Source organism: Choloepus didactylus, chromosome 1, assembly GCF_015220235.1.
Source record: "Choloepus didactylus isolate mChoDid1 chromosome 1, mChoDid1.pri, whole genome shotgun sequence".
Lineage (NCBI taxonomy): Eukaryota > Metazoa > Chordata > Mammalia > Pilosa > Megalonychidae > Choloepus > Choloepus didactylus.
The window spans coordinates 39,554,616-39,580,245 of NC_051307.1; the positions used below are offsets into that span (position 1 = coordinate 39,554,616).

Sequence of the window (25,630 nt, forward strand, 5' to 3'; positions counted from 1 at the left end):
ATGCTCCCAGTATAGTCTTGAGGGTTACTCTACTCACTCTGGAACAGAAGCATGCCTATGCCCATTTTTTATTGGGATGTTTGCATTTTAATTATTGAATTGTGTGAGTTCTTCATATATTCTAGGTTTAAGTCCCTTATGAGGTATATGACTTCCAATTCTGTGGGTTGTCTTTTTTACTTTTTTGATGGTATCCTTTGAAATGCAAATTTTTAAAATTTTGAAGAAGTTCAATTTATCTAATTTTTCTTTTGTTACTTGTGCTTTGGGTGTTATTTCAGTTTGCCAAAGCTACTGGTATGCAATATACCAGAAATAGGTTGGCTTTTAACAATGGGGATTTATTAAGATACAAGTTACAATTCTAAGGCCATGCAAATGTCCAAATTAAGGCATCAGGAGGATCTCTTCTCTGCAGAAAGGCTGCTGGCATCCAAGTTTCCTTTCTCAAATAGCAAGGCACATAGCCAGCATCTGCTGGTCCTTTGCTGCCGGGTTTTGTTGCTTCTGATTTTTTCAACTTTTCAGCTTTTCAACGTATTTGGCTTTTGATTCCAGTGACTTTTTCCCTAAGCACCTATGGGTTTTCTCTTGGCATCTCTGGGGCATTTCTCTCTCTCTCTAAGCTCTCTCCAAATGTCTCTGCCTTTTATCCTCTCACAAAGGACTCCAGTAAAGGATTAAGACCCACCTTGAATGGGCTGGATCACATCTCAAGTGAAACAATCTAATCAAAAGGTTCCACCCACAGTAGGTCTGCACCCACAGGAATGGATTCAAAGCACATGGTGTTTCTGTGGTACAGAACAGATCCAAACTACCACAGGTGTCTTATCCAAGAAGATTTTACTTAATCTGAGGTCATGAAAATTGAAAGGTTTCGTAATTTTAGGTCTTATATTTAGGTTGTATGTTTTCCTTTGAAGTTTTATAACATTGGGAATTGAGTTAATGTAAAAACATCCTGATGTGACCACACTGAAATCAGTATTTTAGTTGATAATCTAGTTTGCATTTGTTGTAGTAACAAGTACAATTCTCTTAATAGTTGATGGAGTTCAGTTTTCAGTGGTTACTGGGTGTGCGGTATGATAAATCTTATTGCTAAATGGTTTAGATGTTTTACTTGTTTTTCTCTTAAAAGTTTATTATTTCACATGTGATTTAATAATTATTAGTGTATTGCTGGTCCTATTCAGGTTTTCTCCCAAATAAGTTAGGGAACTTATTAACATAATAAATGGCACCCTTGTGGCATGATCTGTTGACTTGCCTTTAATAATGGATTGACTCTGGCAGTAGGGAAAATGTAGATCACCACATATGGGTGATTAGAGAATAAAAAGGAAAGTACCTAAACAAGATGATTATAACCTATCATATGCCTGTTACATGAAACATGATGTGTAACTCTTGGTGCATTTTATGATTAGATTCTATGGTGATGTGTCCCGGCCCTTACCTTGGGAATATGTTACAGATTTGCAAACTATGATTCGTCTTTTACATTCAAATACATTGGGGTCTTTTTGTATTACTTTTTAAAAGAATTGTCACTTTCTGTATTCTTTAATTTCCTTATTTGCTTCAGGGAGCCATATGTAACTTTCTCTAATATAATGTTGCAAACTTCAATTACCCATCCATAGTTAAATAATTAGGGATTTTTTTAAATTTTGACTTTCTGAATACTGTATATTACTCTTTTGCTTTGGGTCCCTAATACCTAAAATGCATAAATTCTTTTTTTAAAATCTGCTGAGAGAAATGGTAGTCAGCAACCTTTAAAAGTTAATCCTCTTTAAAAAGCAAAAGATTTATTCACTACTAAATTAAATTTCATTTATTGAATTAAGATTTGCGTTTTAATTAACATTGAAAGTAAACAGAAATAGCATTGAGGAGTAAATATTAAATCTGTTTTTTAAGTAGAAATATGCTAAATTAGATGATTGGTTGGGAAATGTACAAGCAGACTTTTAAAAAGCTCTTATGAGATCATCATTATATTCCCAGACATGGTTATTCCTCCCAGCATCTCATTCGGAATTGCAGCAGCTGGTAGAATGTTTCCACAAAAAACGGCCATCGACCTTTTTAAATATAAAATATTCAAAACAACACATTAAACAAAATGTCCGTCTTAAAATAGCAAGAGGTCATCCTCTTCCAATTTCTTATACCCCTCAATTACACCACTTACATTTCAATCACAAGGAAGTCATTGGCACCTATCATTCTTTCTTATTATGTGGTGATATACCCAATTCTGTCAAGTATTGACTTCATGCTATGCCTTACATCTTCCTCCTTCCTTTCACCTGCAGCATAATTTCTGAGGGTCAGATTCTTTTTACTGCTCTCTTGGACTGTTAATGTAACTCTCAACTGTCTTCATCTCCATTGCTATCTATCTTTTTCATTTTAGATTGAATGTATCTTTCTGATACAGATATAGTCATGTCATGGCCCCTCAAAAACTCTTAACCATGCAGAATAAAGGCCACAGATCCCAGTATGTTATTCAAAGCCTTTTCTGTTTTGCCCCTAACATTACCTCACCAATCACATCAACTTACTCCCTAATTACAAAACGTATCGTGCACCTATTTTCATTTCTCTGTACTTTTGCTCATGGTGTTCCTTCAGTCTGATCCCTCATATGACATATTTTCATTCTTTGCAGCTCAATTTAAATGCAGCCTTTTCAGGGAGAGGCCTCTTAGTATCCAGCAGTTAGAGTTAACCTTTTTCCCCACTTTCTTCCTATAATGCATTTCTTGGACCTCTTTGCAATACTTAATTTAGTTTAACATAGTGATTTATACTTGAGTTTCTCAGTCAGACAGACTTTGATTCTTGAGCAACTGACGTCATTTCTTAAGCTTCTTCCTCATCTGTAAAAATGAAGATAACATTTATACATAATTTAAAATTCTCTTTTAATGTTAAACCTCTGATATCACTGTGCCTGCACAGTGAATGGTAGCTGTGTATGTATTCTAGTTACTTGCCTTCCTGCCTCACTCCCCTAGTATATAGCAAGCACTTTGAAGACAGGAAATTAGTATTACTCATCTTTGTACCCATTCCAACATGCGATCCCAAAAGAATATCTCATGCTCTCTTTTATTTTTGCTTGTCATGATCCATGGAACATGATAAACCTAACTCAGAATTAACACATTGATTTATTGCTACATTGTCTCTTTCCACAAAGGATTTGAGATGACTCTGAGTTTCATAAAGATCAAAAGAGTGAAACATAAAATTGTATTAAGTGCATTTTGAATAATTGAAGAGTTAAGTTTCACTGTCATGACATTAAGTGAAACAAAAGCTATAGGTAAGGAAATGTTAAAGCTTGTCCCCATTATTTCATGTTTTGTAGGATCCCGTCTTCGCCAGGAAGACTTTCCCCCGCGGATTGTGGAGCACCCTTCAGATGTCATTGTTTCTAAGGGAGAACCCACCACTCTGAACTGCAAGGCAGAGGGCCGGCCAACGCCCACCATCGAGTGGTATAAGGATGGTGAGCGAGTGGAGACTGACAAGGATGATCCCCGGTCCCACAGGATGCTTCTGCCCAGCGGATCCTTATTCTTCTTGCGCATTGTCCACGGGCGCAGAAGTAAACCCGATGAAGGAAGCTACGTATGTGTTGCAAGGAACTATCTTGGTGAAGCAGTGAGTCGAAATGCATCCCTGGAAGTGGCATGTAAGTGGAAGTAATGAACCTCATGGATAGTGTAAAACTATCCACCCACTGCATAATTTTGTGTAGCTTTCTCTACAGAAATCTGGCCACAATAATGTCAAGTCAGGGGTGTTGTAATAAATTTATTTATATTGAAGCAATGGGTAGCTGCCAGTGATGTGGTCATATTTAAAACTTGAATTATTAGTAAGAGATACAATGAAGTATTGAAGTTGGTCATGTTAAAATGAAAAGTTTATGAGTAATAAGTTATCAGGTACATGACATAAATCCAATTTTATACTTATTTACTCATGAGTAATTATTTTATATATAGTTTGTTTATATTTTATATATAGTTTTCCTTCTAATCTAAGTAACTTTAATCAGACAACTTTAAAAAGAACATACTTTCTAGGTTTCATTAACATGTGTACTTCCAGGCTGAAGTCAGGAATCATTACTTTAGGCATGAAGGGGAAAATATTCCAACAATGACAGTAATTATACTTTAATATTTGTTTCTTATGATAAAATTCATCAGAGAGGAGTTCTGCCTTCTGTGGTGACAAAATGTTCATACAATGTACAATGGAGTTTTCTCCCACTTCTCCTTAATCTTGGTAACTGACAATAGCCAAGGACTCGCCCTCCCTTTGGCATTTTAAAAAATATATCCTCATTTATTCTTCAGAGAGCCTCAACAGCATTGTTAAATCAAAATATCAATTCTTTACATCTATTTAAATATTGTCTCTATAACCTCATGGATGACTGTCCAGAAAAAATTCAGAAAATATGATAGATTGTTTTTTATTTATATGTGAAGATTTTGAGTTGTAATTTAAACAGTACCATACATTTTTTGACATTAAGCTCTCTTTTTTTGAGGAAGTTTTTGATCTAGATTTGATTGTCAACAATTTGGCAAAATTTATGCCAAAAGGAAATTTGTACTCTTTAATTTTCTGGTTGTACAAGTACGTCTTCGTAGGTAAAGAGAATTAAGGAATTTTCAGGAGGCATGAGTTTTATACAGCTGCTAAATAAGAGCCCAGGGTATCATGTCTCTAAAGTTGATATTTATATTTACGTGCTCCATGGTATCCCATTGGTTTGCAAAAATTTGTGTATATGTGTATTGAGATTCTTGACAATATATCATTGTCTTTACACATCAAAGTATCTTGTGGTATACAAGTCATACTTCATCTTATTTAGATAACCCAGTGAAAGCTTTTGTTCTCAAGCATCCAGTCTTCTGATTTTTAGTTTGTATCAGAAAACCTGGAACATGGTGATGCTTAGTAGAAAACCTGGAACATGGTGATGCTTAGTAGAAGAATGCTAAGACACAAGCCTATTCTATGGCTTGAAATATGAGCATTAGAACCTTGGTTATCAATGGAATTCTAGTTGGACACCAGGTAGTTTTTATAAAATGATACTTCAGAAAGCACTTATATTAAATATAGTTTAATGAGATTTGAAAAACAAAACCTTAAGAATGCAATTAATATTATATATTCTGTTTTTATTTTGAAATATCTTACTTCTGGGACTTGTCAAAATACTGAAATATTTCAATGTCAATTCTATTAATACTTATTTTTTCTACCAGCTTCCTTTATGTTAAATATATTAGGCATTAATTTCTCATTTTATAGTTAGAGAAAATTAAGCCCAAGATGATAAGTTAGCCAAGATTCATACAAAGAGTTAATGGGAAATCCAAGACAAGACTGGTTCCTGAATCTTCTAATTCTTAGTTTTAGCAACTTGTGTCATATTTGGAAAAATCACTCTAAATAAAATCTGGCCTGTTTTATGTAAAATAAAATCCAGAATTTTTAAATTATAAATTTATTTATCATTTTCTTTTATCTACTTAGCACTTGTAATCTTTAACTAAATTTACTTTTCAAAATTAATTTTTTTTCTAAATTGGACAGTCATTTCAGTGTTGTGCAGTTATACATTTTTTCCTGAGCCTTAGCTTTGTTAAAATTGCTCCAATACACATGCGTCTTGTACTTTTATTTAATCTAGAAGGGTTGCTATCTTCCCTAATTGCATCATTAATAATGAATCAAACTGTTTGAGGAGGAAAATTTTAAACCATGATATTGTTTTCATATAATTTGACAGTAGCATATTTTATTTTTAAATAAATGAGCTTTGAGAAATACTTGAATTAGTTCTGACCTAGAGGAAAAAAAACCAAGAATGCTTCTAAATTGGATTTAGCTAGTGAATAAAATTCTTTCTTCTAATGCCATGTCAACAGTTCATGCCATTTGAGGCATCACAAGATCAAGTAATCGTTTATATGCTGCTCATCTCTTTCACATTAGCTCATCTGCCTTTTGTTTCTCCTTATGTGTTTCAGAGAAAGTATTAATATGGACGTTTGCAGTCAATGCATGAATTTTCAATACCTGTTGGTAATCAAGGTGTTATTTTTGTTACATGTTGCAGGAACAGAGGCAGCTTCTATGTTTGGCCTTTATATTTTAGAACATTCAACATAAATGTTTAGTCGTAGCTCATCCATTCCTTCATTATAGGAAAGTAGCGACGTACTCAAAGAAATTTTGGGGGTGTGGTAATGAATAAAACATACTCTGTATCTTTTCTCAAAATGCTAACAATTGAGTTGCTATGACAAATATGTAAATTCATCATTATAATAAAAAGTTAATGGAGAAATAAATAATAAAGGCTATAATAAAGGTATATAAAAATATGTTGGGAACCCAGAGAATATATAAATTTTCTGTCATAGATGAGTTTGAGAAAGGATTCTAAGAGAATTTGAGCTCTGGTTTGAAGGTCAGGAAAGAATGCATCAGACGGAAACTAAAGGGAAAGTTCTTCCACTTAGAGAGATGGGAGCCTAAAACAACATTAGGTAATTGGGGACCTGCATGGAGCATGACATGACATTGTAAGAGGGTATTTATTTGGAGGTGGGAAAGGTAGACATATGCTAAATCATAAAGTCAAAACTTTTTTATCAGGTAAAAAGAGAGGCTTTGAAAGAGAATTGAAGATTGGGATAAAAGGGTACAACTGCAGTCAGAGAGGAGTTAATAAGTTGTCAGATAATTCAGAAAAGAGATGATGTTAGATCCTAAACTGTGGAAGTAGCAGTGAAGACTGAATGGAGGAAATTGTTTGAAAGTTATTTAGGAATTATAAATCACATCACTGTATGGTCAATTTGATATGGGGAATGAGGAAAAAGTGGGGAGAAAAGCTGATTCCCAGATTCATTTTTGTCTGAGTGACTGTATGTATAGTGTTAGCATCTAGAGGGAAGGAATATTCCTGAGAAGTAGCTGTAGCAGGAACAGGAAAGTGCAGTCACCTTTGGCTGTGTTGCTTGATATACCACAGAGATACCAAGGTAAAAGTATTAGATTTTGAGTTAAAAAACAAAAAGATTTCTGGAACAAAGGAGGCAGTTCTTTCCCAGAAAGAGGTTGATGCCACACTAGTATATAGAAGTAGATGAGATTGCCAGGGTAGGCTGTGTGCAGGAGTGGTTAGTAAGGCTAAAGCCACTCCCTTTACTTGGACCAGTAATATTTAAGGGTGGGAATAGGAAAGAAGCCAGTGCAGGAGGCTCTGAAGAGGTATCACAGTGAAAAGATACTGGTAGTACAGTGACAAAAGACACAGGGAATAGTTTTAAGAAAGAAGAAAGTGGTTGGTGATGCAGAGGCCACATAGTGATCAGTTAAGAAGTATCTGTGGGCTGCAGCAATGGGGAAAGATCACAGCAGCTGATGGATGAATAGGTAATAGGGTTGGGTGGCAAATGCTGAAGAAGGTTCTTTTAGCTCTGCACGTAGAGTGGGGAACTAGGGTGCGGTTTTTCAACCTTTTCAGTATTGTTGTTTGGGCCCAGATAATTCGTTAAAGTGGGGGACTGTGCTGCACCTTGTAGGATGTTTTACACCATCAACTTGCCACTGCCCACTAGATGCCACTAGGACTTCCCCCACCCTGCTCCCGATTATAACAAGCAAAAATGTCTCCAGGGGCCCAAATCAGTTTAGAACCACTGAACTAGGTGTATCTGGTTGGTCAACGGTTTCCTGATGCAAATTTAGCCCAAATTTTAGTGTGAAATGCTGGTTGATCAAAATTATGGAATTTTGGAATCCCTTCACTTTGTTTCTCATTTTTCATTCAAAAATCTTGTTTTTTGCTGAACTGTGCAATTCTATTGGTAACAGTCTGTCTTGACTGGCTTATAGAAGTCAGCCTGCTCTTTAACTTAGCATATTTGTTCTTGTTGTTGTCTTCCTTTTATAAATGCCTCAGCTTTATGTAACTGAACAAATCAGAGGAGGAAAAAAAAAAATTCAGGACCAGTTTGAATATGGTCCTTAACTCATATTTGCTGCCTTCTCCTTCCTCCCCTCTTCTTCCTCCTCTTTCTTCTTTTATGGAAATAAAATTGCAATACAAATGTGTTTTCTGTTAGAAAACAGAATTATAGGGTCCACAAGGATGGGCTGGCACTGAAGAAGTTAATGTATAGTTTTCCAATGGGACCACCAAGAGAGCCAAGGAGTAGCTGGTGTGTATAGGGTTTCAATCCCGAGCACCACTGCTTGTGTTAGGAGCAGAAGGAGCACAGGGGTCCTTACACAGATTGTGGCTGCCTGGGATGCAGCCCGAGTCAGTGGCAGCCCCTAGAGATAGCAGCTGTAGCCCCAGGTGGTAAATATATGACAGCAGCTTGATGTATCGACCAGGGTAAGAGGGGGCTCTGGCCTAAATGAAAATTCATGAAAAATTGATGAAGTCCCCAGATTATTTTTTCCATTTCCTTTTCTCAGCACTATGCCAGTGCAGAGAAGGGAGATTAAATGAGGTGTGGAACGCTTTAGAGGCAAGGAGGTTGTGGTTCAAAGGGCAGGGGTCATGTACAAACTGATTTTTTTTTTTTCCTTTCCTTAGTTCTCAAGCAGAATGCAAGAACTTTTCAGTTTAGCTGGGATTGGCCTTGGCTTTGACAAAAATAAAATAAAATGGCTAAATTTTCAAAGCTAGCTTTTGATGCAACTACAAAAGAGAGAATAGATCTGATTCATTATTCAGTTAGAGAACTAAAAATAGATTGAATTCCATGACTGCAGGGTGATTTCTATTTTTCTTTTTTTTTTTTTCTTTCCTTTTTCTTGTCTCCATGTTTTAAGACTCATGCTGCAAAAAAGTCATTTAGAGAAGGAAAAGGTCTTACATTATTTATAGGTCACAGATTACTAGAATAGCAAAGCTGTGGAACACTGTACAAACATAATGATCCTGTGTGTTTTAAATACAAAACTAAATTGATGTTGTATCTCTGTGAGTAAGAGGGGCTGCAGAAGTAAACTTTAGTAAGAGAGGTCACCTATGGCATTAAAAATGAAGGCAAGGTTAATAAGTTGTTTCCTTATATATCCAAGTTAAGTATATATGCAATTTATTATTTTATTTTATTTTTGGCTGTACATTAACCACATGCATGCAAAAATCCTTTATAAATTATAAAGACACAAGATAAATTTAAGTTGCAAAAAACTAAGCCATGGAAGGCTTTTTAAGAAACATTGTTTTGTTACGTATAATTCACATTCCATGCTACTCACCCATTTAAAATCCAATTCAGTTTTTTAAATATATTCACAGGGTTGTACGACATCGCCAAAATCTAATTTTAAAACATTTTTTATCATCTCAAAAGAAACCCATACCCATTAGCAGTCAATTCCCATTTCTCAAACTCCCTTTCCCCCAGCCCTAAGTAAACACCAGTCTACTCTCTGTCTCTAAAATGTTGCCTATTCTGGATATTCCGTATAAATGGAGCCACACAATTTATGAACTTTTGTGACTAAATTATTTTATTAGTATGTTTTTAAGGGTCATCCTTGCTGTAGCATGTATCAGTACCAAATTCCTTTTTATTGATGAATAGTACTCCAGTCTGTGGATAAATCGCATTTTATTTATCCATTTGTCAGTTGGTAGACATTCGGGCTTTTTCAACTTATTGAATAAATACTATGTATTGTGGTGCTATGAACATTTGTGTGCAAAGTTTTGCTTGGACATATCATTTCATTTCATTGATGGAATAAATCCTGAAATCACTTCCCCTTTAGGAACTGCTGCCAGATCGTGTTGCCTTTGCCCCAGTTAAGTTGGATAACCTTGCTAGTTGGGTCCTCATTTCATTTTCTGTCTTATTTGCATTTATCCTGAAAGCAGAGGATGTGCTAGCTTCTTGGGAGCTGGCTGGAAGAATAACTTAACATTACTTCGTGTTACCAGGTTGCTTTTCCTTCCAAACATCTTACAGTTTTTCCTTCACTTGGAAGATTTAGAATAAGAAATGGTTGAGAGATTGTAATGCAAGTCAGGTAAGTCCAGGAGTGAGAAAACAGACAACTGCTAAAACCATTCCATGTCTTTCTTACAAATGAACCCATCCTCCTAAGTGCATAAGAGAAGAGGAGTTGAGCCAAACTGATTTTAAGATATTTTGACCAAAAAGAAAATAGGGGTAGTTGGCTTTTCATGATTTCATTTCTTTGCATTTCTACCAATTTCAAGGGGGAGTTCAGAGATTTTTGAATGGGTGAGAAGATAGAGTGCAAAAATAAAGCACTTGTAGCTCCTGATTCTTGGGCCATAAATCTTACAATATAAGTAACACCTGGTAAGAATGAGAGATTGAATTAGGATGAAAGTAAATGGATGAGAAGCAAGTATTGTTTACACTCAGCAGATTTTGTACTTCCTTCCACCCACAATGTTGGTCCAAAGCTGGTTAAAAGAAATCTGTAAAATCAATTAAAAGTGTTATAAACCATGAATGTATAAGCACCTAGGAATCAATCTAAAAGACCTTTAACTAGAGACGTATGACAAAGTAGCAGACATCATGGTATTAGGGAAGAGACGTTCTTATTTGGAATACGTATGTGCACATGGGCATGCAAGCATCAGGATTGCCATGTTTATTTGTTTTTTTTTTCATTGTGTAACTTTTAATTTTGACATAGTTCATGAAAGGCTTTCAAATACAAGTATTTCTTTCCTTTGATCTTTTCAAATAAAGGTGTGAAATTACTGTGCTGAGGAGCATGTTTAAGCCTATGGTCTATTTAAATATGTATTATGCTGTTTTTTGATATCAGGTTTCTGTTGTTTGATTTAACTGTACTGAACCCCTACTCAGTACAAGTTTCAGGTTCCTGTTCATTCATAGTAAACTAGACTTTACTCTGATTCCAGGGAAAGCACATGAATGAAGTGAAATCCTGATATCCCCTATTTTTAAAAAGATTATTTTCATAAACAGTATAAGTTTATATGAGCTCTGTAATCATATAAATCCTATTTATGGAATCACAGGGAAAAATATTCATAGCGACACTCAGGTATAAGACAACAATACATGTCGATGTATGCTCGGGTTTTTAATGCCAGTAACCTGTTTTTGGATAAAGTTAAGAAAAAATATTCAGGGTTTTGGAGGGTTGTCCAACTATAAACATTCAATTTATTAGATATCAACTGGTTTGTAGACAGTAGTTTATTTTACTGAAAATGTATAGATATTGACATCATAGTTAGGAAATATAATTCTATGCTGCATATTGGATGTTTTTCTCCCAAGACTTGCATTTTAGCAGAATGACAGGTCTCCAATTTTCCCTGTTTGAATTGAATTTGTTTCTCATAATTATAATACACATCTTTCAATTCTGAAGCAGCCCCTCAAGGTTTCTATAATTAACTAAAGGAGTTGTAATTCTTTCGTGCATGTGTCAGTATATACCATGAATGTAGAAGTAAAAACAGTATGTGAGGTTTCTTCCATCATGGAAAATTTTTCTGTGTAGAAGTTTGTAGCAATCTGCAGCTTGACTACTAAAGGATAAGGTTCAATGTTAGTATTGATGTATTCTCTCCACTTTATACCATTGGGACTGGTTTTACCTCTTAGGAGATTTTCAAAGCAAAAGCAACACTCCATGAACCCAAATCTTAATTAGGAGATTTAGACATTGTTGTCTGTAGGGTTCACGTTTCACCAGCAGTACTCTATGAATAGCAGTGTTGGGCTCCAGCATATAGTGGGTTCTGAAAACTGTGAGGTTACCTAGAGGTAACCTGAGGATGGTTGGACATTGATAATTCAGTCTTGCTAGCCCTTGGAGGGAAGCCAAACAAGGCTATAAGAGAGGCAGGTACTTTCAGGATGTGACAGATACAGAAGCCCAGATTCTGGAGAATCCCAAGAGGTATTTGTTGCCTGTTTTGCTTTACTCTTTTGGTTTTGCAGAACGTCTGCCACCCACATAGGTTCTGGTCACTTATTCACTGGTTAGTGTAACTGTTAAACAATTTTGTTCCCCAAAGTGCCAGCAAGCAAGGATGTCAGGCTGGGTTACAGACATCAAGAAAATCGCTGATTGGTCCCATGGTCCCATTGAGAAGCATCACAAATAGCATATGGAACTTGAGCTTAAACTGACATCTGAGAAGAGAACAGGCTCAAATTTATCACCTGTGTTTTGTTTAAGAATCAGACTATCATCTCAGTTATAAAAGTGGTGTGGATAGAGCCTTCAAAGTATTTACAAAGGCAATCATTAAGTTTTGTTGCACCGCTATCTAACATCTAAGTCTTCTGTACCAATGTTTTGGATCAAATTGGGCAGTTTATATTTAGAAACAGAAAAGTAATGTAACTATTTCCTTTCATAATATAAAACAGTTGATATGAACCAATTTGTGTATATATATATATATCAATCTACCTCATTTTCTTTCTTCTTATACTTTTTTCACTTATTCACATTGAATAAACACTTTTAATGTTTTCTCTTCAATTCATTTAAAAGTCTTTATTGGATTTCCTAGTCATTAGGACTAAAAAGGGGCTTAAGAAGCCCACACTCTCAAATGGTGCTTGTGCTTTAAGTGAGGAGTTGGGGCAGCCTCATCAAGTGACAGCTATCATCCCACCGTGGTGGAGGGTAAGGACCTCCAGAAAAGACATGCTACCAGAGTTAGGAGTGGCCACACAATGCTTCTGGATGAGTATGAACAAAAATTGGCCTTAAAAAACTGGAGAGCAGTGTAAAAGCAAAGGCCAGAGATTTTGCTTGGTTTGTTTGGTAAAAGTTAGTATAGTTTAATTGGAGAATGCATATAGGGGCCGAGAGGAAGATAATTAAGGAGAGAGAGGAGAGATTGTTACTGACTAAATGAACTAAAGAGGTTTCCCTTGATCCTAGAAAAGTTTCTGGGGCTCTTCTTGTGTGTGTGTGTGTGTGTGTGTGTGTGTGTGTGTGTGTGTGTGTGTGTGTGTCTTTGGGTGGTGGTGGGGAGTGAGGTAAAGAGTATGTTAAACACAATGTGTGGTGGATTGGAGCATGGAATGTGGAATGTGGCGGTAGGAGACTATATCAGAGGCAAGTTAAGATTCAAGATGATGAAGATTTACTTTGATATCAAGAAAATAGGAGATGGCATTACAAAGGAGAATTGATAGGAATTTAAAAAATGTTATTTTGGTCCACGGGAAGATGCAAATTTAGTTTCCTAGGTATTTTTGGAGCACCAATCAGCATCAAGGTATTCAAATAAGTGTTAAGGATACAGACACATAAAGCAGAGCAAAGTTTGGCCCATGCTCTCAGAGAGTGTGTAGCAGGACAGTACAAAGAGAGGTCAGTGTTGAAGCCACTGACATGCTGTGGGGATACAGAGGAAAGAGTGGATGATTCTGACCTAGGAATTGTGGAGCAGGTACCATTTGTGCTAGAGTTTCCAAATGAAAATAATTTCTTTTGGCAGAAAATGAGTAATAATAATTGCTGGTGCTTACTATTGTTAGCTTTTTCCTAAATGTTTTATACTCACGGTTTACCCAATTCTCAAAACAAAGCTAAGATTTAGGTTCCATTATTTTCTCTCTATTTTATCTCAGGCACTAAGAGTTAACTCGCCAGTGTTAAGAACAGTAAGAAGAACCATGATTTGAATGAAGGCAGCATAGCTTTTTTAACCCTAGGCTAAGCATCTTGTCATTATTTATTTAAACACGCACACACGCATATACACAGAATCATTTGACACTTAGAATAATCCAGTAGTATTTGTTTTAGGTTTTTATCCAGAAATAATTTTCCAATTCTGCAAAAATTATCTCTATTTGTTGTAGAAAATTTAAATTCTATAACGTTATATATTTTATACAATAATTGTATACTTTATTTCATGGTCATGGAACCTGATTTTATCTAAGATTTGTCATTTGCCCACAGTATGGCTTTGAGAAATGTTACTTAAATTTCAGTGGATCTTACTCTCCGAAGACACAGGCTTTGTTTGGTGCTAAAATGTTTTGATTTGTAGGATACTAAAGGAAAGAAACAACAGAAAGAGAAATCTTTTTTTATTTTTTTATTTAGTTATATATTGACATTTGAGAGCTCATTATTTTATTCGAGTAATTTGATTTTCTCTCTGTAGTTCCTTGTTGTCAAATATCAGCATCAGAAAAATCCATCACTTTCAGTTCTTATTGACATGTTTGCTGGCCAAAACAGCTTGGAGATTAAGAATCCAATTTATAAGACAAGTCTTCTATCATTTCATATCTAAAGATAACTTGACTAAGTTTTATAGAAAAAAAGATATGGTAATAGCAATGATAGTTCTGTCATACTTTCTAGAGTTCTTCTAGAGTAATCAACATATTTACGTGCATTATCTCATCACTGTATGTATTTGTAGACATTTGCTGACTTTGATAGTTTCCTTCTAAGCTCAGTAGGTAGTGCCATTAACGTCGATCAATTTGGCTTCCAAATTTCTATATGTATCTATTTTTTAATTGAAAAATTAATCAAAGAAGGAAAGATAGTCTTTTCAATAAATGGTGCTGGAACAATTGGATATTTGGAGGCAAAAAATGAACTTTGACTCAAACCTCACACATCATACAAGAATTTACTCAAAATGGAAATACGTTTTACATTATTTAATATAAAATGTGAAAAGCATAAAGCTTTTAGAAGTCAACATTGGAGTAAATCTTTGGTACTTAGGCTTGGTGAAGAGTTCTTAGATATAATACCAAAAGCACTAACCAAAAAGGAAAAAAAAAGGATAAATTGGACTTCATTAGAATTAAAAACTTTTGTTCTCTGAAAGATCCTATTAAGGGGCTAAAAAGGCAAGCTATATACTGGGAGAAAATATTTTCAAGCCATGTATCTGGTAAGGGATTCACATCTAGAATGTACAAAAATGCCAAGATTCAATATTTTGAAAAGCAAACAGTCCAATTACAAAATAGACACAAGATATGAAGAGACATTTCACCAAATGAGTATATTGATGTTCAACATCACTAGGCTTAGGGAAATTCAAATGAATACCATAATTAGCTATGCTGCTCACTTATTAAAACAGCTAAAGTAAAAAAACAGTGACAATACAAAATGCTGGTAAAGATGTGAGAAACTGTATTTCTTATACATTGTTGGTGGGAATGTAAAATGGTATAGCCGCTCTGGAAAATGGTTTGACATTTTCTTAAGACACCAAACACATTTGTCATAAAATTGTACTTGTTCTACTGAGTACTTATGCCAGAGAATTAACTCTGCACAAAAACTTGTTCCTAATAGTTTATAGCAATTTTATTTGTAATAGCCAAAAACTGGTGACAAATAAAATGTCCTTCAGTAGGTGAGTGGCTAAACAAACTGAGGTACATTCTCACCTTGGAATATGACTCAGCAATAAAAAGTAATGAATTATTGATAAACACAATGACTTTGGTGGATCTTAATGGCATTAAGCTGAATGATAAAAGCCATTTAAAAAAATCACACACTGCATGATTCCATTTTTTTAAATGCAATTTTATTGAGATATATTCACATAACATACAATCATTCAAAGTGTACAATCAGTTCTTCACAGTATCATCATATAGTTGTGTATTCATCGCCACAGTCAATCGTTGAACATTTTTGTTACTGCAAAAAATAAAATAAAAATTAAAATAAAAATATTCAAAACATCCCCTTCCCACTGTTGTTCATTTACTTTTTTTTAATACAGTTATACTGAGATACATTCACACACCCTACAGTCATCCACAGTGCACAATCGACTGTTCACAGTACCATTATACAGTTGTGCATTCATCACGAAAATCAATTTTTGTACCTTTTCCTTACTCCAAAATAAAAATAAAAGCAAAAAAGAACACAGAGATCTTTCCTTCCCTTCCATCCCACCCTATTCTTCATCTAATTTTTGTCCCTAATTTTCCACTTATCTGTCCATACACTGGACAAAGGGAGTGTGAGCCACAAGGTTTTCATAGTCACACAGTCACACTGTGCAAACCACAAGTCACACAGTCATCCTCAAGAATCAGGGTCACCGGGTCGCAGCTAGACAGATTCAGGTATTTTCCTCTAGCCACTCCAACACACCAAAAATGAAAAGGTGATATCTATATAGCACATAAGAATACCCTCCAGAGTGACCTCTCGAATCCACCCGAAATCTCTCAGCCACTGGAACCCCACTCTGCTCCTGCATGATTCCATTTTAAAATGTCCTCAAAATGCCAAAATTATAGGGATCTTAGAGTGGAGAGGGGTGAATGTGACTGTAAAGGGGTAGCAAGAGGGAGATCTTTGTGGGGATGGAATAGTTCTGTATCTTGATTGTATGGTGTTTATGTGACTCTACATGTGATAAATTATATTGAACTATATACATGCATTATTATACTAATGTCAAATTCCTAGTTTTGACATTAGATGTAATTAAATTTTGTGTAAGATGTAACCATTGGGAGGAAATTTGGCAAAGGGTACGTGGGACCTCTCTGGGATCTCTTTGCAACTTCCTGTGACTCTATAATTATTTTCAAAAAAAAAAAAAAAATAGCCAACAAACTAGCTTAACTAAATTTTAAAAATGTAAGCCAAATTTTTTTTATTTTGAGGAATATTTTAATATTTCAATGTTTTATGTAAACAATGATGAATTTGCATTTTTATTAAATGTCAATGACCTGATCAAAAGTCACTTATTTAGATTCACAAATTCAACTTGAGTTGTATTCTACATATACAGTAGATTTTGTATGTAATATCTTTGATTTTTGCTCTGTAATAATTTAATAATATATTTTTTCTTTTTAGAGAAGAATACAAAAAAATCATGCATAAAATACAGGATTCCCTTATCCTACACTATTATTAACACCTCACATTGGTCTGGAACATTTGTTACAATTGGTGAAAGCACATTTTTATAATTGTGATATTAGCTACAGTCCATTGTTTAACTTAGGGTTCACTGTTTATGTAGTGCAGTCCCAAGGATTTTTTTAATGTTTATCCTGTTACCATATGTACAACTTAACATTTCCCTTTTTAACCACACTAGGATATATATATATACTTCAGTGCTTTAATAATGTTCACAATGTTATGCTACCATCACCATCATCCATTACCAAAACATTCCCTTTTTTAAGGAGAATGGGGGAATGTACAGGTTAAGGTAGGAAGATGTGGTCATTCATGGGAGTAAAAGCAAGGGTGTCCAATACACGACTAAATTAATAGGGTCGATTGTGTAATTGCCAAGGTCTCTTATTCTAAACTTCATTAATAGTTCAGAATAAAGAATTGATTGATTCTTTACTGCTAAAACTACGAATGGAATATTGTTACTAGTTCTGGTTATCAGTTTAAATTCACTGTTGAACCTAGAATACCGATAGAAGAGAAAGACCAAGGATTTAAGGGTTTGTTACCAATAGGAAAGGCTGAAAAACTTGGGATTGTTACCAAGAGCAGTGAGGGCATTGGTAGGGCTGCTTGTTCTCACCAAGCACATCAAGGACTGTCATTCCAAAGACAGAATGGATTTGTTGCATGTGACCTTAGTAGAAAGAAAAAGACCAGTTGAAGGAAGTTGGAGATTTTTGCCTAGGCATGTTGGGCAGTGATTATGGGTATATTGTTCTTTCCTGCTGTCTTAAGGAATTGTGGGCAAAAGAAGTCTAATATGTTGTGATCAGAAAAGAACCTAAAAAATTACGGACAACTACACGTTTTGTTATAGCTTTGTCATATGTTTTCCCTCAAAGAAAAAAATCAGTCTCCATGATAATGAAACAAGATAACAAGACTTGGTGCTGGTGCCCTATTCAGTTGCTGTTTAGGTTTGCTAAGCTGCTGGAATGCAATATCCGAGAAATGGGTTGGCTTTTTCAACGGGGATTTATTAGGTTACAAATTAACAATTCTAAGGCCATGAAAATGTCCCAGTTAAAGCATCAAGAGGTAGATACCTTCTCTGAGAAAGGCCAATGGCATCGGGGTTCCTCTGTCACACAGAAGGGCACATGGTGAAAACTGCTGTCTGCTGGTCCTGGGTTCTGTTTTCAAAACGACTTTTTCCAAAATGTCTCTGAGCTTCTGTCAGAGTTTTTCTCTCTTTTAGCTTCTCTTAGCTTTCTCCAAAATATCTCTACCTTTTATCCTCTCATAGAAGACTCCAACAAGAAGATTAAGACCCACCTTGAATGGATGGGGTCACATGTCCATGGAAACAATCTAAACAAAAGGTCCCACCCACAATAGGTCTGCCCCCACAAGATTGGATTAAAAGAATTTAGGCTTTTCTTTGGTACATAATAGAGTCAAACCAGCAAAATAATTCTCATCACTTTCCTATTCACAAGGAAATTCCATAAAGTAGAAATAATTTTCTTAAATCTAGTATTATCATGCTTCATGAAAAGTCCTTGGAAAAATCCCATTTTCATACACGCTTTATACACCTTATTTCTAAATCCTTTGAGATTGTAAGCAATTAAATTAATTGCATTTTGTAGGCCAACCCCTCATTTATAACATATGATTCCCCAGGACCCACATGTCCAGATTCAAGAGCAGCTTGATAGAAAGGCTGATTTATTTTTGTTGTTTTCTTCCTGGATCTGCTTTGAATATTCTTGAAAGAAGGGGGGAAATGCATGTTTAATATTCATATAGGATTTTCTTTTAAAAGCAGCTTTTGTCAAAAGCCTATTGTTAAATAGAACTACCTGTAAATGGGTCAACTTACAAAATCCTTCCTAAGTACTTATTTGGTTCTTTGGGTTTGATGGATAAGCTGAGAGAGTCTAATCTTTAAATGTGTATGTCTTAATAGAGATGTTAGAATCTCATTTTGCTTTGTCTTTTCCTTTTCTGTCACATCATAAGGAAAAGCTTTACTAATGAAGTACCCAATGGTAATAACCCATTATATGCTAGAATCTCTCTTTATATCAGATGACATGCAAATGAACTGTTCTATTTCTGTGGAGAAAGAGAGACAAGGAGTGGTCTAGTTAATCATACTTGAGGGCTGCCAACGTTGTCTTCTGGGAAATATTATCATTATTCATTCTTATTCAAGGGTCCTTACCCTGTGCATAAGAAAATCTCCCATTCATTCCATTTGGGTCCAAAGTTAATTATAGTGGCATTAATGGAAGCTTTCTCATAAGTAATGAATGTAGGATTAAGTAAGGACAAAACAAAAGTAAAAAGAGAGCACCCTTCATTTTGGTGAATCTGGTCATCATAAAAGCATGCCGTGTAAGAGCTGACAGGTTGGAGACATTTTAGAGGTGTCAGCCCCCTCGTTGGTAAGTTATAGAAAATAAAGCCCAGAGAAGTGAAATGATTTAACCAAAGTACCCAGCTGCTGAGAGGCAGTGTGGAGATGACAAATTAGGGAGGCAGTTTTATCAGACAATAATAAAGAGACCAGGTTCTTTTTGGTCTTTTCTGCTATTCTACTTCTGTGATTTTTTGGCAGATCTTTTTACCTCTCTGGATGTGTTTTCTTGAATTTAAGGTGAGAGGGTTGGATCAAATCATTTCTCCTCCAAAGAAGGGGAAAACTAAAACTAACTCAGCTAGGCAAATAGATATTTCTAAAATGGCATCTATATTTTGCTTCCAGAACTTGAGAGGCACCAACCTTGGATAGCAAGTAAAAATTAACATCAGACTTTTTAACTGTCCTTCCTCTTAAATCTATGAGAAGACATTTTTCTTATTTTTCTTATTCCAGGTATCTTTTTCTTTTTCATCTTTTTTTTTTGCATTTCTTCATGTGAATTCTAGTTGACAAGAAGTAATTGATAATATTGCTGATAAAATGAGGCTTTTCCTTAATCTTATATGTCTTTTGAGGAATTAACTGTTCATGTATCCATGTATACTCAGTCCCTGTTCACCTTGTGACCATGTAATTAAGTCATTTTTCTTTTCAAGCAGGCACTCCTGTCTAAGGAAGATGGTTTTTTGATAAATTATGTACATCCTGGACTGGTATTTCTGTTTTCTTGAAGTCTAAAGTGTACAAATATAAATTCCTAATATAAGTTGAATCTTGTTTTGTTTGTCTAAAAAAAGTAAAGAAATATACCAGGTAAAGAAGTTACTTATTGAGCTTACAATTTTTACTTATACAATATATAAAATATTTCATTAGGTAAAATGGCTTTTGGCTATTTACCAAAAAAAAAAAAAAAAATTCCTCAGCCAAATTTCATAATTATGTACTTAAACAGAAAATTATTAGACAAATACCGCATTTCTCTTCTCTCTAAACCTATAATATCCAAACTATTAAGACCTTTCCACTATGTGTATTTTTTGGTGTTTTTTTTTAATTTTCTTTATTTGTCTTTTTATATAGTTTTGACTATATGCATATATTTCTATTTTTAAAATGCTTGAAACAACAGAAAGGAAAAAAAAAAAAAAAAAAAGAAAAAAAAAACAGAATTTATTACCAGAAATTAACATCATTGTATCCCTTGGGTTTTTATTTCAGCTTTTGTTTATTTGTCAACAGTATGACTTTAATAATATAGAATATGTGAAATGGATTCAATTTTGCATAATATTTCAATATAATAAAAATTTAAATACTACAAATGTAAATAAATAGCTTTATAAGTTGGTCAAGTTGGATAAACGCTAACCCAGTTTCAGATTTTATTTCTCCAAAGAACATTTAGAAATCTCAAATAATGGCTTGCACATGTACTCAGAAAATAGAAATAATCTAAATTTAAAACTTGCTTTTAAGTCTCAAAATTCTAACATTGTAGTTCCTTGAAAGTTTTCATGTAATAATCTTAGTGCCAAATATGTTATAACATAATTCCACAATAAGTTAATGTATTTTTTCTGCCACAAAATGTTGTCCTTCAGCTTTCTAATTGCTCTCATATCTTTGTGAATACTGGTCCTTCCCCCCATGTTATAAACCAACTAGCATATACAATAAGCCTCAAGTTTTACATGGTAACAATCATCAGAGTAATTATTGACTCATCAACCAACTAGACTTTATAGCCCCTTTGAAATATCTATTTCTTATTTGGGAGATCAGAGTTAGTTTGTTCTTCATTTTTTAAAACTATTTATTTCAATGAATAGACACATTTGGAACTAGAAAACTTATAATAAACTTTCAGTTTTACATGTGATGTCAATTCTAAGAAAAAATTGGTTTATTTCATCCAACTATTCTTCCTTCACCTATACCAGAGGCCTCGGATGGAGTGACCTTTGGAGTGACTGGTGTCTTGAGTGATGTAGTTAATGAGATCTAGGGACACTGTGACCCTGACACCCTCGTGGTCCTGGCCCCTCTCATCCATCTTCTTACTCCTCCAGGCTGTGAGTCAGTGTGTAGAATCAGGATGTAGCAAGTGTGTGTGACTAAACAAGTTCAAGTCTTTTCTGTCATGATTGCTAATGCACAGCAATGGCAAAGTGAGACATAGCGAACTTAATACTATGAATGTTCTTTGTGCACCTCTCCTGTTGGAGAAATCCCTGCTGTTTGTGGTCAGTGCAGTGCCTCTAATCTCCTCTGTTTGCTCCATTACTGGATAGTGATGGCTGTTGGTCTTAATAATCACATAGCTGTTGGCACATTCAGTGCAAGGATGGCTGATCTATCACTTACCCAATGTCACATGTTACTAAACCTTTTATCTCATTAACTATGATTAATGTTTTCATGGCATGGGCTTGTCATGTAAGTATTCATTTTCAGCAATCTTGAACAGAGAAGGGTATTTCTCTTTCCAGAGGAGAACTTCATCTTAAGAGACTCAGTAGCCTTATCTGCAAATCAGTATTGCCACCTGGCCTGATAACTGTATGATGCAACTCTTCCTTGGCTCATTCCCCATAATTGGCCTTCAATACGTGTTACCTGTCACTGAACTTGGGAATGTCTTCATCTACCTGCAGAGAAATTGAAACAGATGGGCAGTGTGGCTTACATATATAAGAGTAGAATAAATGCAGTAGAACTTCAAGGAAACATTTGCCTGTTATTTCTTAAAAGTTGCATTCCTAATATGATTTCCATTTAAGCCTGTTTTCCCAAGGTAAGATGCAAAGGTGTAGAGTTGAGGGATGTGGTTATTATCTTGCCTGTGGCTGAAGTTCTTGTTTTATCTGTTCTGCATTTAACAAGTCCTTCCTGTTTGCCCAAGGCACCATTTGATAAGTTGACCAGTCAGAGATTAAACATATTTATTTAGTTCAATGGGTCAGAGCTATTGCGACAGATAGAAAATTACTGATGGATTATCAATTTCAGCACTTCTGACATCTGGCCTCAGTGTACTCCATCATCTGATGACTCATAACACATTTGCTTGAGCAATAACATGCTCAGCTACCTGTGTGATCATGGAGCTCCATGATGGAAATATTTTGTTGAGAATTAATATGATAGAAGTTGCAGAAATTGGAAGAGGTGTGCATATACTCTTGAAAACCTATTAGAGTTCAATAGTTTACATTGCTTATGTGTGGAATAAGAGCCCACTTGTAATGTAGGTATTCTTTGCTGATTTTGGTGATGATTTTATAATTTTTTTAACAAGTACATATTTGAATTGATGAAATAATTATTTGGAGATAATATTACATGCAAATGATCCCTTGTTTCAAAATAGTATGTTTAAATTATTTCAAAGAATTGAAATACTGGTCTTAAATTATTCGTCCACTGAAGTCATGGAATTACCAAAATAAAATCCCAACTCGAATACCTAATATTCTAATTATTTAAAATCGTAAACAAGATTTCAAATAGGATTTGGGAAAAATTTTTCTTTTTATTGTTATTATTGAGTAGGTCTTTAATCTTAAGTGGATTGTAATAATAAAAGAATGTCAGCCTTCTAGCTAATGCTAATTTAACATGAAAATATATGTTCCCCCTCTTATCCAATAGACTAAAATGTATTCCAATGCAATTTTCTTCATATACATATTTCAGAGTTTCACATAGAAGTTAAGAATAATCTAGTGATTATTTTTTCGAAAAGTATGATTCAGGTAAACAGTTTCTTTTAAGGTTTGTTCATAGCTTTTAAAAACTGGCTTTATTCTCATCTATAAATCTTTCATGTGATTAACTGTTTATCTTTATAATCCATGTGCTTCATGTCCTATTTTCGATGAGCCTACATTTACTATTTATGTGTATTGTCATAAAAATATTTATAGGAAGCTGTAAATGATTCTTAATCTTCAAAGGCTTTCTTTCATTCTCTTGAATCTCTAAACTTAAAGGTTGTTAGAAATGTTACCTTTGTTCACAAAAAGAATTACGCTCCTTGACATTACAGTTTATATTTATTCACTAAGTCTACATCAGAGCTATTTCCTACAAAATGGAAAGTTCCTTTGGAGTGTCCAGTTTTTTACCACGTGAAATAACTTGACAATATTATGGGTCATCTTAGGTCATTTTTCATTTTCAAAGACTTCCTAATTTGTCTTAAAATTAAGTGAGGTTTCTTTTACAATTCCCAGGAAACCTTTGGTAGTTGACTACAGCATTTAATCAACCCATCTTTTCTGAGTTGGCTTGGAAGACTCTTGGATGATTTGTACTTGCAGGATCCTCTCTGAAATCTGGAGTTGTGGGTTAAAATGCGTGTCATGGATGTTCAGATAGGACATGATTCAAAAATGAGGGAGGTCAGATTAGTCTACTTGAGTTTGATTTGGAGAATTATTTGAGCTGATACAAGGAAGCCACTACAACATTTTCTGTAAAAAGCAAACACTCTAAATGTCAGAACATTCGATACTTTTCGTTGTCAGTAAAGTCCTTAAATATGATGTCCAGCACTTAATGTTTATTCAGATATTTTACATTGTGCTATTAAAATCAGATTAGCTTCCTATGTGTACCATATTTTGATTACTTGTTAAATGTCTAGTAAGATTTCCTACCCTTTTTATTTTATACCACCCACTTCTCTCTGAAATAGCATGTATCTTTTAAATTTACAACATCTGCATATAAGCTGTATAAAAATTGACAGGAGCAACTCAACAGATATCCCCATATAAAACAAACAACAATGGAAAAGTGATCCACATTATTTTGGAATAAAGATCACATGGATCAATACATTAACATGAAAACTTGGGATTTCATCATAATAAATCAGTTGAAATGAAAATGTTCATTCCTATGACTTGATGTGTGTTAAAGTTTCTTTAGTTAAAGGAGTATGGGTATGCTAGATTCTCTGGTGCTGGCACATAATAAGGGATGCTTTTATCTCTTATCTCACCAGGAGAATGAGAGATTAAGCAAAATAATGCATGTGAAATGCCTTATAAAGTATAAAGGGATATAATATTATTTGAATGCTGTGTAAGTTTGTTGGACCAGAGATAGAAAGGAAGGGAAAATACACAGGAATCCATTCTTAGGGGCTTCTGTATTGGTGGCCTAAGAATTATGGTTATGCAGAATTCATACTGACATGTGATGATTTTTCAGGCAAGGACATTAACACTTGGCAATTTCATGTAATAAATGAAATGAAAGGAGAGCTCAGAAGCACTTTTTAAAAATGCTGCCTTCTACATTGCCCTTGTGAGAATTTGAATTAGTAATTTTGAATGACTTCATTTACACCCCTGGGAGTCATGTCCCACATAAGGGGGAGGGCAGTGAGTTTACCTGCCGAGTGGGCTTAGAGAGAGAGGCCACATCTGAGCAACGAAAGAGGTTCTGTAGGGATGACTCTTAGGCACAATTATAAATAGGCTTAGCCTTTACTTTGCAGTAACAAGCTTCATAAGGGCAAGCCCCAAGATTGAGGGCTCAGCCTACTGCAATTGTAGTCCCCAATGCTTGCTAGAATACCAAGAATTCCCCAAGTGGGGAAATTTAATATTTCCACATTTTTTCCCAGACCCTCAAAGGGCTTTGCAAATACTTTTTATTCTCCGCCCAAATTATTCTGGGATGTATTGGGGTTTCATGCTAACCTGTACAAACCACCCAGATCTCATCCCGTATTCAGGTTTCCATGTAATTATGGTGTTTGAATAATCTGACCACACAAGTTAAATTATATAGTGTGCTACAGAAAGTATGGATTTTGCATCAAATAAACATCTCTTTCTTTGGTTTCACACAGAAGTTGAAGTTTTAAAACATAACCAATATCATCTTTTTCCCTTTAGTCTGGTTTACCTTAGTCCTAATCAAATCCATTGTGTTAATATCTCTAATTGAAATCTGAACTCTTTTTCAGCATCTTTAACAGTTGCTGTATGGGATAATGCTGACATTCATAGCTGCTGGACTCTGGCTCTGAGTCTCAAGTGTCACACAAATACCTGGAGTTCCGGGGACCAAGCAGGTTATACACAAACAGCTCATCATCTCAGAATTTGGAAATAACCATTACAAACTCATGAATAGAAGTGACTGCTGTAAGAGCTGACAATCTAGGAACCTTTA

General features: G+C 34.8%; 1 protein-coding gene across 15 annotated transcripts in view; it reads left to right on the forward strand.

Moving 5' to 3' along the window:
• Positions 1–25,630, forward strand: part of ROBO2 (roundabout guidance receptor 2) — a 1,484,543-nt gene that overhangs the window by 876,546 nt on the left and 582,367 nt on the right. For all 15 annotated transcript variants that reach the window (XM_037833592.1, XM_037833556.1, XM_037833566.1 and 12 more), the window contains exon 2: positions 3,392–3,718. In XM_037833592.1, the coding sequence (XP_037689520.1) occupies positions 3,392–3,718 (327 nt within the window). The remainder of the gene's footprint in view (positions 1–3,391; positions 3,719–25,630) is intronic.